At 41.6% G+C, this 14375-nt stretch overlaps 1 protein-coding gene across 1 annotated transcript; it reads left to right on the top strand.

The window, feature by feature from the left end:
• The first annotated feature begins 11116 nt into the window (after positions 1-11116).
• On the top strand, positions 11117-13815 carry BLOC1S3 (biogenesis of lysosomal organelles complex 1 subunit 3). The gene is given in 4 exon segments (XM_070949679.1): positions 11117-11181; positions 11183-11203; positions 11205-11242; positions 12240-13815. Coding segments are annotated over 4 exon segments (714 nt in total). The 3' UTR covers positions 12830-13815.
• The last annotated feature ends 560 nt before the right edge of the window (positions 13816-14375 follow it).

Raw genomic sequence — 14375 nt, 5'->3', positions numbered from 1 at the left:
AACTTCATTGGGATTAGGGATAAATTAATTTAGTTTTGAGTCTTTAACTCTGTATTTTCAAGATTGAACTGAAATCTAGCGTTCTATAGGCATAATTCTCTATATTTTTAATCGCACACCAACCAGAGTTGCTCTAGGCGTAAGGTGCCAGGTTTCTAAGTCTGATAATAAAATATTTTGCATTAACATTTACCAGAATTTTAAACCTGGAAACCTATTCAAGACAGCTACGTGCAAAATGCATCTGTTTATTTGAAAATATATGAAGGTGCATTATATTAGAGAAGAGTGTGCCCATTGGGTAAAGCTGCCTTCCCTTCCAAGCACAGAGACTTTAGAGAAATGTGCACCAAAATACTTGCAAATTACCGTTTTTTTGTTTTCAAATAGCTTTACCATTACAATTAATCAAGAATTCGCTGGCACAAATGAAAAAATTCCTCCCACATCATACTCTCTACTTCCTCCTACAGGTTAAAATAAAGGATGCAAAATATATATAGGTAGTCCTTGATTTACAACAATTCATTGAGTTCGAAGTTCTAACGGCACCGAAAAAAATGACTTATGACCGTTTTTCATACTTATGACCATTGCAGCATCCCTATGGTCACATGATCAAAATTCAGACAGTTGGCAATTGACTTATACTTATGACGGTTGCAGCAGGGGTGAAATCCAGCAGGTTCTGACAGGTTCTGGAGAACCGGTAGCAGAAATTTTGAGCAGTTCGAGGAACCGGCAAATACCACCTCTGGCTGGTCCCAGAGTGGGGTGGGAATGGAGATTTTGCAATATCCTTCCCCCAAGGAGTGGGGTGGGAATGGGGATTTTGTAGTATCCTTCCCCGCCACGTCCACCAAGCAACGCCCACCAAGCCATACCACTCCCACCAAGCCACGCTCACAGAACCGGTAGTAAAAAAAATTGGATTTCACCAAGTTTGCAGCGTCCCAAGGCCATGTGATCGACCTTCTGACAAGCGAAGTCAATGGGGAAATCAGATTCACTTAACAATCGTGTTATTGACTTAACAACTGCCATGATTCACTTAACAACAGTGGCAAGAAAGATTATAAACTGGGACAAAATTCACTTAACACCTGCCTCGCTTAGCGACATGAATCTTGGGCTCAATTGTGGTTGTAAGCCGAGGACTACCTGTATATATATTTAAAGGACATTTTGGGCTGTGTTAATCTACGGTATCCAAAAATCAAAAGCAGTCTGGTAGAAATTTTAACCGTTCAGTTAAAAAAATAATGAAAAAGCATCAACTTTCACAAACTGCATCTCAATGCATAGCGCGGTTAGAGACAACAAAAAATATGTTTATTCTGTTACTTTACTGTGGTTAGAAGCAACAAAATGTTTATTACACTGTTAAGCTACCAAAAAAAACAAACCCAAAATTTAACCATAGTCAGATAGCACCTTTCTTGCTGACTAGGGAAAAATAGAATAGAATAGAATAGAATAGAATAGAATAGAATAGAATAGAATGGAATGGAATGGAATGGAATGGAATGGAGTGGAGTGGAGTGGAGTGGAGTGGAGTGGAGTGGAGTGGAGGGGAAGGGAAGAGAAGAGAAGAGAAGAGAAGAGAAGAGAAGAGAAGAGAAGAGAAGAGAAGAGAAGAGAAGAGAATAATGGAATGAAGAATGGAATGAAATAGAATAGAATAGAATAGAATAGAATAGAATAGAATAGAATAGAATAGAATAGAATAGAATAGAATAGAATAGAATAACTTTATTCTGGTTTAACAGATTAACAAAGTTGGAAGGGCCTACATTAAAATGAAATTTCGTTGCCCACAGCTCTCAAAGTCTAACATATTTTCACCAACTTCTGTGAGAGGAGCTGGCTTTATCAGCGATAACAAGCAACTCGTAAAAGTTGTTTGTGTTTTAATAAAATGTATTTGTCAACAGAAACGGTCTGCAGTATTGCAACCTTCCTGGAGAATTGCAGATGGCCCATCATTTTCAAAGCAGCTCTAATCTCTAATCAAAACCCAGGTCATCTTAACATTTAAAGAAAGGAGATAGGACAGAGGTCTTGTTATCTGGGCTTTTCAATGGGGAAAAGGCTTTATGGATATAAAAATAAAGCTCTCCCATTTCTCCCTGAAACCTAACCCAAGATAATTATGGCTTCAAAAAAATCTGCCTGTTTAGGTATACATCCAGACACTCAAATAAAAAAAATGCCGTTTTTTTATCTAGCTTTTGATGGTTCTGATTTTGCATGTCTTTTGAAAAAAGAGAGAAAGATTAAAAAAAATTCCAGAGGAGCAATGGAAGAAGATTAGATTTAATCTCTTTAGTACCGAATTTCTCAATCTCAGCCATTTTAAGATGTGTAAATGACTTCAACTCCCAGAATTCCCCAGCTGGCTTGTTTGGGCAGCCTTGTTGTAATCCAAAACACGGGATTATTTAGTCAGCTGTCTGATAATATTTTGTTTTACGATCCTCTTTCTTTATCCGTGGTTGCGGTTGGGATGATGCAATTTTGCGTTCCCTCTGCACCATAAATCTTGCAAGTATATTCGCATTGCTTGTTGTTTCTCAACCTTGGCTGCTTTTCAGATATGTGGGCTTCAACTCCCAGAATTCCCCCGTCCAGCATGCAACATTATCCCTCACCCCACGCCAGAGTCAATTAAAAAAAAAAAAGGATGGGCAGTCTACAAATGGAACAAATAAAATACAAATTATATTGTATACAGAACTCCCTTTTTTAGGGCCCTGAAATTCCTTAATTCAGACTAGAGTTGGGATCACAGGGAGCTGAGCGTTTACTGGCCGGATGCCCTTCCTGACACCTACGTGGAGTTTGCAGCAGATATCTTCACGACCAGAGCGCTATGCCGCTCGCCATTGTGTGTACAGAAAAATGACAATAAAGTCTATCTTATCTTATTATTGGGAGCGATAATAATAAGAGTTTCTGGTTTGTTAGGCTTAAAAAGATGGGAAAGTTAAAGGAAAACTGAAGCAAATGCTAATCACCAGTAAGCTTATTGAACAGACTAAAAGCTTTACCTCAGAAATCCACAAAGAAAAGGGAAAATATAGTATCGGTCTCCAACATAATTCCTACACTGAAGAATTATTTCTTATTATACATATTTTATTACCCAAATATTTTCTTCTGCATTATCCATTCCATTAGTATTGTATTCTGTGCTTAAGACGCTCCAGAATAACAGAGTCAGAAGGGACCTTGGAGGTCTTCTAGTCTGCTTAGGCAAGAGACCCTACACCACTTCAGACAAATGGTTATCCAACCTCTTCTTAAAAACCTCCAGCGTTGGAGTAGCCACAACTTCTGGAGGCAAGTCGTTCCAATGATTAATTGTTCTCACTGTCAGGAAATTTTCCCTTAGTTTCAGGTTGCTTCTCTCCTTGATTAGTTTCCATCCGTTGCTCCTTTCATAAATACGTAACAATAATAGCCCAATTGTGACCTGCCACTACAGTTTGGAGGTAACGAGTCTTAAAAATCTAAGATTAATCTACACTGGATTTATCTCTAAAGGTACAGGGAACATTTCAGACAAATCTGTGACTACTTTTCCCAAGTTGCATTGATTGATCGATTCAGCAAATTTATACATTCATAAACTGAATTTATAGCCGATTATAAACGAATAGATTATAGTTTGTTCAAACTAAAAACTAAATTTATTTAGTTCGCCCTTCTTCCTTAGAACCAATCACATCTACTTTTACCTGATGACACCAAGAGCCCAAAGAAAAGAATTTCAGGAATTTCATCATTCCGTTAATGAATACTTTAGAATAGAATTCTTTAGAATATTAATATTCAGGCAATTGTTGGGGGGTTTTTTTGCAACTGAAGGTACTCAGATTTTTTCATCAACTGTACATCCGTCCCAGCTCACAATTCTGGATCACCATCTAATCCTCCAATATCTATATACAGTCATTCCTTTTCCAACCACGTTTTAAAATACCTTCCCGCAGCCCAAAATGTCCAAATATTGAGCACGCATGTGGCAGTATCGTAACTCACCGTGAAGGAAGATGCTCTGAAACCAGTCAAAAGAGAGAAGAAGATCTGAACGGGAAGTCAAACAGGTGGGCTGATTTTAACTCAGCAGAAGAAACTTCCGACAGGCAGGATTGAGGTAGCATGACATGGTTAGAATATTAAAGATTAAAGACATATCGCACAGGCCAAGGGTATTTGTGGAGTACTTTCTGGAGACCCCCAATTCCTCTAGGCCCTGATGAACTTCAGCCTTGTAAATTTCTGTGTTTTCAGGAGATCGAAACGGGAAGCAGAAGGAAACTCTAAAACGGATGGAACATAAATGTCCTCCCTGCAACTCAGTTCTGACTGCATTGTGTGGTATTTTCCAACATCTGTTTGAGATGCTTCCTCCACTGAAGATATGAGGACAATGATGTCCTGATTTTCCCCCCACACCAAATATCTTGGGCCTGTCTGACCACCAGAGCAGAAGAATTATTTAAAGCAGCTGACACCAGCAAGGAAAAGAGTTAGGTCTTGTTCTTCTCAAGTTCCTCACTCATCAACAAAGTTCTCCCTTGGAGTGGCCCTCAGCCTTTCTCACCACCAACTTTGAGGAAACTCAAGTCAAAAGCCACTTTGGCTAGAGATTCAGGCGAATCACCCTTGCGTCAAACAGTCAAAAAGTCTCCAGCCAGCTTTGGACTGTCCAGCTCCCCAAGAAGATGAAGAATAAGGAGATGGGAAAGAACCATTCGCCCACATGAACCTGTCCTCCAGCAGCCCCGAGAACCTAAGATTTTCCTTTCGAGAAATTCCGCCATTTACCATCAACACGCCTCAGACAGAATCCATGATGTAAAAACAAGAGAGAAACTCTAATTCTCGCTTTGCGTAGTTGGTTCTCAGAATGTCATAATGGAACTGCTCCTATCCCTTAAGGCCAGGGGGTGTCCAACTATGACAACTTTACTTTCTGGCTTGTGGCCTTCAATTCAGCTATGCTGGCTCAGGAATTCTGGGAGCTGGAGGCCCATGGATTGTTAATGTTGGCACAGTTGCCCATCCCTGCCTTAAGACGAACTTCATACAACGTGTGGGTGTTCTGAGCTTTTCAGAAAACATCGGTGTGTCAGATGCCACCTACACACAGCCACAACCACAACAGAAGACCAGTGTAATTTATATGGGGCTGCTGTCGAGCGTCAAGAAGCACTCGACACCGTATCCATGAGATGTCAGAACATGGATACCTGATCGGCAGAGGTGGGGGGGGTTGACTCACATGGGTGCTGGTGTTGGGATAGACGTCCGGTTAGGAGTTCATGAGCACGGGCGTATGATGGGGTCGTGTGGGAATAGCACACAAACCTGAGAACGCTCCATAAAGGTGACGTCATCCTAGCGAGCCTGGAGGAAATGAGGAGATACGAGACCTGTCCAGCTGATTGTAATCAGGAATGGAGCTATATAAGAAACCAACTACCTGTGTGTGATAGCTGCGTCTTTGTTATGTTTTTGCATTCCGGTTCCTGTAAGAGCTGTTTGCCATGATTAAACGGAGATACACCGACATTGCCTCCAACGTATTCTTTGGGCGTGGACACAGTCCCAGGGGAGCCGAGAGCTGCCTTTAAAGACCAATAAAATACTAGTGTGAGTCCAAAGTGCAGAATAACAGAATAACAAAGTTGGAAAAACCTCTAGTCCAACCCTCTGCTCAAGCAGAAGATCCTATGCCATATCAGACAAATGGGTGTCCAGTCTCTTCTTGAAAGCTTCCAGTGTTGGAGCATTCACAACTTCTAGAGGCAAGCAGTTCCACTGGTTAATTGTTCTCACTCTCAGGAACTTTCTCCTTCATTCCAGGTTGCTTCTCTCCTTGATTAGTTTCCATCCGTCGTTTCTTGTTCTGCCTTCTGGTGCTTTGGAGAATAGGTTGACGGTCTCTTCTTTTTGGCAGCCCTTCAAATATTCTATAATATTCTATAATTCGATTCAACACGGTCAAACTAGTTACTAAGTCTGCACTACTATTAATCTTCTCATCGTTCCCATCACCCATCTCCTCCCACTTACGACTGTAACCTTGTTGCTGGTATCCTTAAGATTTATATTGACTGTTTCCCTATGACTATCATTAAGTGTTGTACCTTATGATTCTTGATGAACGTATCTTTTCTTTTATGTACTCCGAGAGCGTATGCACCAAGACAAATTCCTTGTGTGTCCAATCACACTTGGCCAATAAAGAATTCTATTCTATTCTATTCTATTCTATTCTATTCTATTCTATTCTATTCTATTCTATTCTATTCTATTCTATTCTATTCTATTCTATTCTAATTCTATTCCTATTCCTATTCCTATTCCTATTCCTATTCCTATTCCTATTCCTATTCCTATTCCTATTCCTATTCCTATTCCTATTCCTATTCTATTCTAATCACCTTTGTTGCCCTTCTCTGCACTCTTTCTAGGGTCTCAGCATCTTTTTTATATCGTGGTGACCAAAACCGGATGCAATATTTCAACTGTGGTCTTACCAAGGCATTATAAAGTGCTCCACATGTTGGCTAATGGATGATGCCACAGCAATATGACACCAGTGTTGTTTCCCCTCCTATTTGAGTTATCAATAAGTCTTTGGGTACATTTCCATAATCCAAAAACTCTGATAAGACTTGGTTCCAATTTATTCTCAAAACCATCTTCTCTGAATAAATTTGGAATAGAATAGAATAGAATAGAATAGAATAGAATAGAATAGAATAGAATAGAATAGAATAGAATAGAATAACAGAGTTGGAAGGGCCCTTGGAGGTCATCTAGTCCAACCCCCTGCTTAGGCAGGAAACCCTACACCACTTCAGACAAATGGTTATCCAACATCTTCTTAAAAACTTCCAGTATTGGAGCATTTACAACTTCTGGAGGTAAGTCGTTCCACTGATCAATTGTTCTCACTGTCAGGAAATTTCTCTTTAATTCCAGGTTGCTTCTCTCCTTGATTAGTTTCCATCCGTTGCTTCTTGACCTGCCTTTTAGGTGCTTTGGAGAATAGCTTGACTCCCTCTTTTGGGGGGCAGCCCCTGAGATATCGGAACCCTGCTGTCATGTCACCCCTGGTCCTTCTTTTCATTAAATCAGACCTATCCAATTCCAGCAACCGTTCTTTATATGTTTTAGCCTCCACTCCCTTAATCATGCAAGATTGCGTTGAAATTCAATCTTGCATGATGGCTGTAAATTGAAAATGAACCAAGCACCTACGCAGGAAGGTAGTTATGCACCTGACCTGGTTCTGCCAGCGGGCCTGGGGGACCCAGAGCTGGATGGAGCCCATTCAATGGCTCGTGTGATCTGCTGTCGCCGGGGCTGGAGGTGGGAAGTGGGGGATGATTTCGTTATATTGTACTATATTCATTTATTTGATTCTTTTTGCTAGTTTTTATTGTTTTAAATGTGGTTTTATATTCTGTAAGCTGCCTTGAGTCACCATGGGTGAATAGGAGGCAATATAAATTCAATCTATCAATCACTCAATCACTCAACAAAGAAAGAAAGAAAGAAAGAAAGAAAGGAAGGAAGGAAGGAAGGAAGGAAGGAAGGAAGGAAGGAAGGAAAGAAAGAAAGAAAGAAAGAAAGAAAGAAAGAAAGAAAGAAAGAAAGAAAGAAAGAAAGAAAGAAAGAAAGAAGGAAAGAAAGAAAGAAGCCAGGAATTGCATTAATTTGCAAATTAAGTACTGAAAAAAGGAACTAAGGTGTCCAGTCAAAAAAAACAGTCATAAGAAATGGCATCGGATGACAGACAGAAGGGGCTGGATGCCTAAACCCTAATTCGATGTTTTTCAACCTTTTTTTTTAAGGTATATGGACTAACTCCCAGAATTCAGCCAGCGTGCATGGATTTCAACGCCCAGAATTCCCCAGCCAGCATTTTGGACTTCAACTCCCAGAATTCCCCAGCTAGCGTGTGTGGACTTAAAACTGTCTGAATTCCTGAGCCAGCATTTTGGATTTCAACTCCCAGAATTCCCCAGTCTGCATGGCTGGTTGGGGAATTCTGGGAATTGAAGTCCACCCGTTTTCAAGGCTTTGAAATTGAGAAATGCAGATAATGCTGTTTGTGCCACCGACTTCTTCACTCTCTTTTTCAACTTCTTAGCACCTGTTGACGCCCTGCTAATGCAGCTCGATTTCTGCCTGAAACCACTTCAGAGCAAATGCAGGAAGTGCAGAGTAAGGCACATGGCAGTTTCGTTTTCGCACCTTTTTTTTTTTTTCCACACCGCTCAGGAGAGCAGGTTTTTCATTCTTCCTTCTTCTCTTGCGGTTCCCGATTTTGCACCGCACTCTTCACTTGCTGCGTAAACAGGGGGAAGCTGTGTGGTTGAGAAGAGGGCTGGCAGGACATGGCTATGTACGAGAAGTACTTATCAACAGTTCTTCTTTCTCCTTTCTATACGAGTAGGAAAGATCCGGTCGCTGGTTATTAAAGAGGATTTTGCAGTGGCCATCTTCACCCTTAAACCGGCTTTTCTCAATCTTAAAATGGGTGGCCTTCAATTCCCAGAATTCCCTAGCCAGGGTGTTTTTTTAAAGAAGTTTTTTTTTATTTTTTAGTTACAAGAATATAAATATTCCACATGTGTCCTCTGGCTACACACATCTCTGCAACTATTTCACCATTTGCCACATCATTCACATTCACATGATTTCTCTAAACTTAAAGTTATAATATATTAAAACCATTAAACATTGTAAAGCTCTTCATTTTCTTCATAATATCTTCTAGTGATAATACCATATTAACATTAAACATCATCATTCTCATCCTACGTGTATTAATAATTTTCATTTTATTTATTTATTTATTTATTTATTTATTTATTTATTTATTTATTTATTTAATGAATTAATTTTTTATACCGCCCTTCTCCCGAAGGACTCAGGGCGGTGAACAGTCAAAATAAACATATATATATATAAATGTGAATAGAAGCAATAAATAATAATTAAGTCAATTTGGCTTATCAGTTAAATTAGGATCTTCAGAATAAAATTTACACAATTAGGAAAAGGAAAGAAAAAATTAATTATGCCAGCCCGGCTTGGTGAAAGAGGAAGGTCTTAAGTGCCCGACGGAAAGTTGGAAGATCTGGGATATTTGTATCGTTCTTAATGTATTTTCTATTATTCTTTAGTCTTCATTTCCAAACTCCTTTTTTATTCTCCAGCCATTGATAAAATACTTCCCATATCATATAATATTCAGTTCGTTCTTTCTCCTTAATTGCTAATGTTAATCTGTTCATTTCTGCACATTCTAATTATTTTCCTAATCACCTTCTCCTTAATGGGAATCTCTTCACTTTTCCAATGTTGTGCAAGTACAATTCTAGCTGCGGTTAATACATGAATAATTAAATATACATTCTCTTTATTATAAATCTCAGGTAAAATCCCTAGCAGAAATATTCCTGGATTCAACTCAATATGTTGTTGTATCATCTCTTCCAACCATGTCTTAATTTTTGTCCAATACTTCTTTGCTTCTCCACATGTCGACCACATATGATAGTTAAGATCCAGGTATTTGGTGGCACTTCCAGGGTGTTTTAAGATGGGTGGACATCAGCTTTTAAGGAGAGGCCTGCTGTGGATGCCCACTGAGCATTGCTGTGCCAGGCAGTGAAGTGATGGCAGAAATATCCATTTTCTCCAAATTTTGAGGGTTTTTTTAAAAAAAAACTGGGATCATTCATCTTCCAAGTGAATGAAACTGTTCTGCCAATTGGTATCCACCACAGGCCACTCTTCAAAAGATCTCAACCAGTATTTCTCAAGTTCCGCAATTTTTTAAGGTGGGTGGACTTCAACTCCCAGAATTCTGGGAGAGGCTCAATCTACCTATCTTAAAGGCAACAGTTGGGAATTCTGGGAGTCAAAGTCCACCCATTTTAATAGACGCCAGCTGAGGAATTCTGGGAGTCCAAGCCCATCCATCTTAAAACACAGACTGTGGAATTCTGGGAGTTGAAGTCCAGTCTTAAAACAGACTGGGAATTCTGGGAGTTGAAGTCCACCTGTCTTGAAACACTGGGGAATTCTGGGAGTTGAAGTCTATCTGTTTTAAAACACAGACTGGGGAATTCTGGGAGTTGAGGTTACCTGTCTTTAAAAGACTGGGAATTCTGGGAGTTGAAGTCCACCTGTCTTAAAACAAACTGGGGAATTCTGGAAGTTGGAGTCCACCCATTTTAATAGACGCCAGCTGGGGAATTCTGGGGGGCCAAGCCCATCCGTCTTAAAACACAGACTGTGGAATTTTGGAAATTGAAGTCCACCTGCTTTAAAACAGACTGGGGGATTCTGGGAGTTGAGGTCCACCTGTCTTAAAAATAAACTGGGAAATTTTGGGAGTTGAGGTCCACCTGTCTTAAAAATAAACTGGGGAATTTTGAAAGTTGAAGTTCACCTGTTTTAAAATAGACTGGGGGATTCTGGGAGTTGAAGTCCACTTGTCTTAAAAACAAACTGGGGAATTCTGGGAGTTGGAGTCCACTGTCTTTATTATACGGACTGGAATTCCGGAAGTTGAAGTTCACCTGTCTTAAAACAGACTGAGGAATTCCGGAAATTGAGGTCCACTGTCTTAAAATACAGACTTGTGGAATTATGGAAATTGACGTCCATCTTTTTTTTTTTTACAACAGACTGGGGAATTCTGGGAGTTGAAGTCCACCCGTCTTAACACACCCTAGCCGGGGCATTCTGGGACTGCCCTTCCAGCCTCTTCCTCCCTGCAGACTCTTAGCTACTCTGTCAAAATAATAATGATTTTATTTTTTTAAAAAAAAATTGCATTTGCAGTCTTGCATTGCAAACCCTGGAGCGCCTGCGCACTCGGAAAGGCTCAGCAGCCACGGGACCAGAGGGGGTGGGGGGTGGGGGGGGAAGGGGATGAGCTACTCCCACCAGCCTCTTGGTAAGACCCGAGCATCCATCGCTGCCCCCACCCAGGCGGACAACTCTACGCATGCGCGCCCCTTTCCGTTTCCCCCCCCCGGCTTTCTCTGCAAGCTAAGCACGGTCCCTCTCCAAGCGCATGCGCAGCAGAGATCCACAACACCACGGCGGGTCTGAGTGGGTGGGTGGGTGGGTGGGTGAGCGACGGTCACGTGATCCGTCAGGTGACCCTCCAAGAGGAAGTGGCTGTTTCCTGCTTGGAAAGGTGAGTGCTCAGGTTTTGCTCGGCGGGCAAATGGTAACAGTAGCAGGAAGAAGAGTCACAAAGTAGCAGCTGTTGGAGCAGCTCCTTTTGCAAGCAATCCCAGCCAGGGCTTTCCAACTTTTTTTAAAGACTTGTGGACTTCAACTCCCAGAATCCCCCACTCCCCCCCACCCCAGCCAACTCTTTTTCCAGCTCCCAGGGAATTCTGGGAGTTGAAGTCCAAGGGTCTTTTAAAAATTGCCAAGGCCTTAGACCAGTTATTTCTCAACCTTGGTAGCTTGAAGATGGGTGGACTTCAACTCCCAGAATCCCCCAGCCAGCGCTGCTGGCTGGGGGATTCTGGGAGTTGAAGTCCACCCATCTTCAAGCTACCAAGGTTGAGAAACACTGCCTTAGACTCTTTTGCATGCAGGCTTGGGAGTAGGCTCCCTTTTGCCCGCAGCGCTGCCTGTCCCCCTTTCCACACCCTGCAGGGGGGGGGAGGACATGGAGAGGTGGGGGCGGATGCGCAAGGAGCCTGGATAGCTCTGCAGACTAAGCACTGTAATTTAACACCAGCTGTCTGCAATTAAAGTAAGTTCGAATCTCCCCAGGCTCAAGGTTGACTCAGCCTTCCATCCTTCCTAAGGTAGGTAAATTGAGGACCCAGTTTGTGGGGGCAATAAACTGACTTTGTATAAAAAATATACAAAAGTATGAAGGCTATTGCTTAATGCACTGTAAGCCACCCTGAGTCTCTGGAAAAGGGCGGCATATAAATCAAATTAAACATTACACATTTGTGGGAGAGTTTTTCTCCAGACCGGAGAGTCAAAGGAATGTTGGAGGGGGGGAGCAAAGTTGGAGCTGATAAAGGGACTCCTACTTATTCTCTGGCTGTGTTGCCTTTGTGCCACACCCAGAGTCATCACACAGTGGCTCGTATTCCATAACAGAAAGATTCCTCCTTGAGGCCTGCCTCTCCGATTCTCACATGTGCTTCCTCTCCTCTTTTAAGGTGATCCAGAAATGATCTCTCCAAGGTACAAAACCGTCATCCAGGGTGAAGCCTCCGAGACCGACTCGGAAGAAGAAATCAATTGTTCGGCCTCCACTCGGCCTGCCTTTGGAAACCCTTCTGGAGTTCAAGTCACTGGGGAAGCCTCTGAGACAGATGAGGAAGACGAAACCGGAAATCTCGCTGGATCGAAAACCGAGGCGACATTGATCACGCCGGATTTACCACCCCTGATCGTTTACAGGAACGAAGATTCGGCGTCCCCCACGGCGGTCGAAGAGAAGCCTGCCCTTCACATCAAACACCGGGGCCGATATAGCTCCCTCTTGCAGCAGAAGCTGGTGGAGAGTAACGCCCGTTTATACTACGACATCCACAACACCGTCAAACAGGTTTACCAAACTGCCATCAAGGAGATTGGAGCCATTACTGGACAGCTGAGCAATTCCCAAAACGGCATCATCAACGCTTCCCACAACATACGGCTGGTTCTGGACGATCTGCGGGCCGTGGCAGACAAAATAGACATTATTAACAGCTGCAGTTTGTTACCAGATATCCCGATAGAGGTGCCTTCGGCGCACACTTAAGAGATGGACGGACTGCTTCCTGCACACTGCTGTTCAAGAGAGTAAGGTTGGATGGGACCCTGCTTGTAGAGCTCAGCAGAACACTGAAGGAGACCGAAATATTTGTCCATTGTAAAGAAATTTTTGCTGCCTGTTTGATACTTAAATCACAGTACGTCCTTTTACAATCTGGCTCCAGCCCTTATACTGTAGTAAAGGCTGAACGAAACAAAATAAAACTGCTTTCACTGTTTTGGAGAGAAAGGGACGGTGCCATTTCAAGAGAGCATATTTTCTCCTGGCTCATATCTTTAAAAATGTAGACTTGGTTGCACAAGGTGGGAGGCACTTCCTGAGCGTGAAAATGTAGCATCACTTTGGACTCATGAAAGTTTGTCCGAAGATGCTAAACTGCCTTCATTGATACATGTAGATTATTCATTTGGAGGGAATGTATGATTTGAGCAGGACTAAGAAAAATGAAATAATTATTGATTTAATTCATGGGGGGGGTGAATCAAAGGAGTTGTAATCTGTAGATCTGTGTAAAACACAGCAAGCTCAATGTTTGTGGAGAGATGGTGTAGTAGTTGGCATTGTTTGAGTCAAGTTGGCATCAATTCTTGATGAGCTCGTAGATAGACCTTCTCCCATTCTCCAAAGGGGATCTGTCCCTTCAAATCTTCACACGGTGCCTCTGTTGCTGCTGTCACTCTTTACATTTGGGGACGCAGTGCAGTAGAATGAATTTTGAAAATCTGCACTGCTGATTCATAAAAACAGAATTCACAAGCCCTGTTTGAAGGTTTTGGTTCGCCCTCTTGTTGATTTACGATGGGTGGCAACTAGAAGCACTGATTGATTGATTGATTGATTGATTGATTGATTGATTGATTGATTTTTAATACATTAATTTTTTTTTTCAAGATATGAAATACAAAAGAAAATGAAAATAGTGGGAAATGGGGGAGGGAAAAAGCAAGAGAAAGAAGTGAAGGGTAAAAGTGGGGGAGAACAAAAAAAAGTACTTACAACTCTTTAGTGCAATAAAATAAGATAATAACATTACAGCCTCAATGTCTTAACTTTTACATACTAATATGGACTAGTTATTTCTATAGCAAAAGATTTATCTAATCGGCAAAATCCAAAGTCAATATTTCATTCTTTTTCATCTCAAGCCCAGAAGAGATTACCAAATTGGACATGATAGATTATATGCCATTATGTTAACTCTTGAGTGATGATTAGATGAATAGATATTCTGCAGGAATGATCTAACTGGATTCTTCAGTTCTTCCAATGGTATCCCTCAACCTTAGCCATAGCACTTAGTACTTATATACCGCTTCATAATGCTTTACAGCCTTCTCTAAGCGGTTTACAGAGTCAGCCTATTTCCCTCAACAATCTGGGTCCTCATTTTATCCACCTTGGAAGGACGGAAGGCTGAGTCAACCTTGAGCTGGTCAGGATCGAACTGCTGGCAATGAGCAGAGTTAGCCTGCAATGCTGCATTCTAACCGCTGTGTCACCAGGTCACCCTCTTCGCTTCCCTTCCATCATT

Source organism: Pituophis catenifer, unplaced genomic scaffold (assembly GCF_029215685.1).
Source record: "Pituophis catenifer annectens isolate HBS135680 unplaced genomic scaffold, rPitCat1.0.hap2 SCAF_9, whole genome shotgun sequence".
NCBI lineage: Eukaryota > Metazoa > Chordata > Lepidosauria > Squamata > Colubridae > Pituophis > Pituophis catenifer.
Note: the sequence above shows the minus strand (reverse complement) of the source record. Positions and strands in the feature narration are given on the sequence as shown.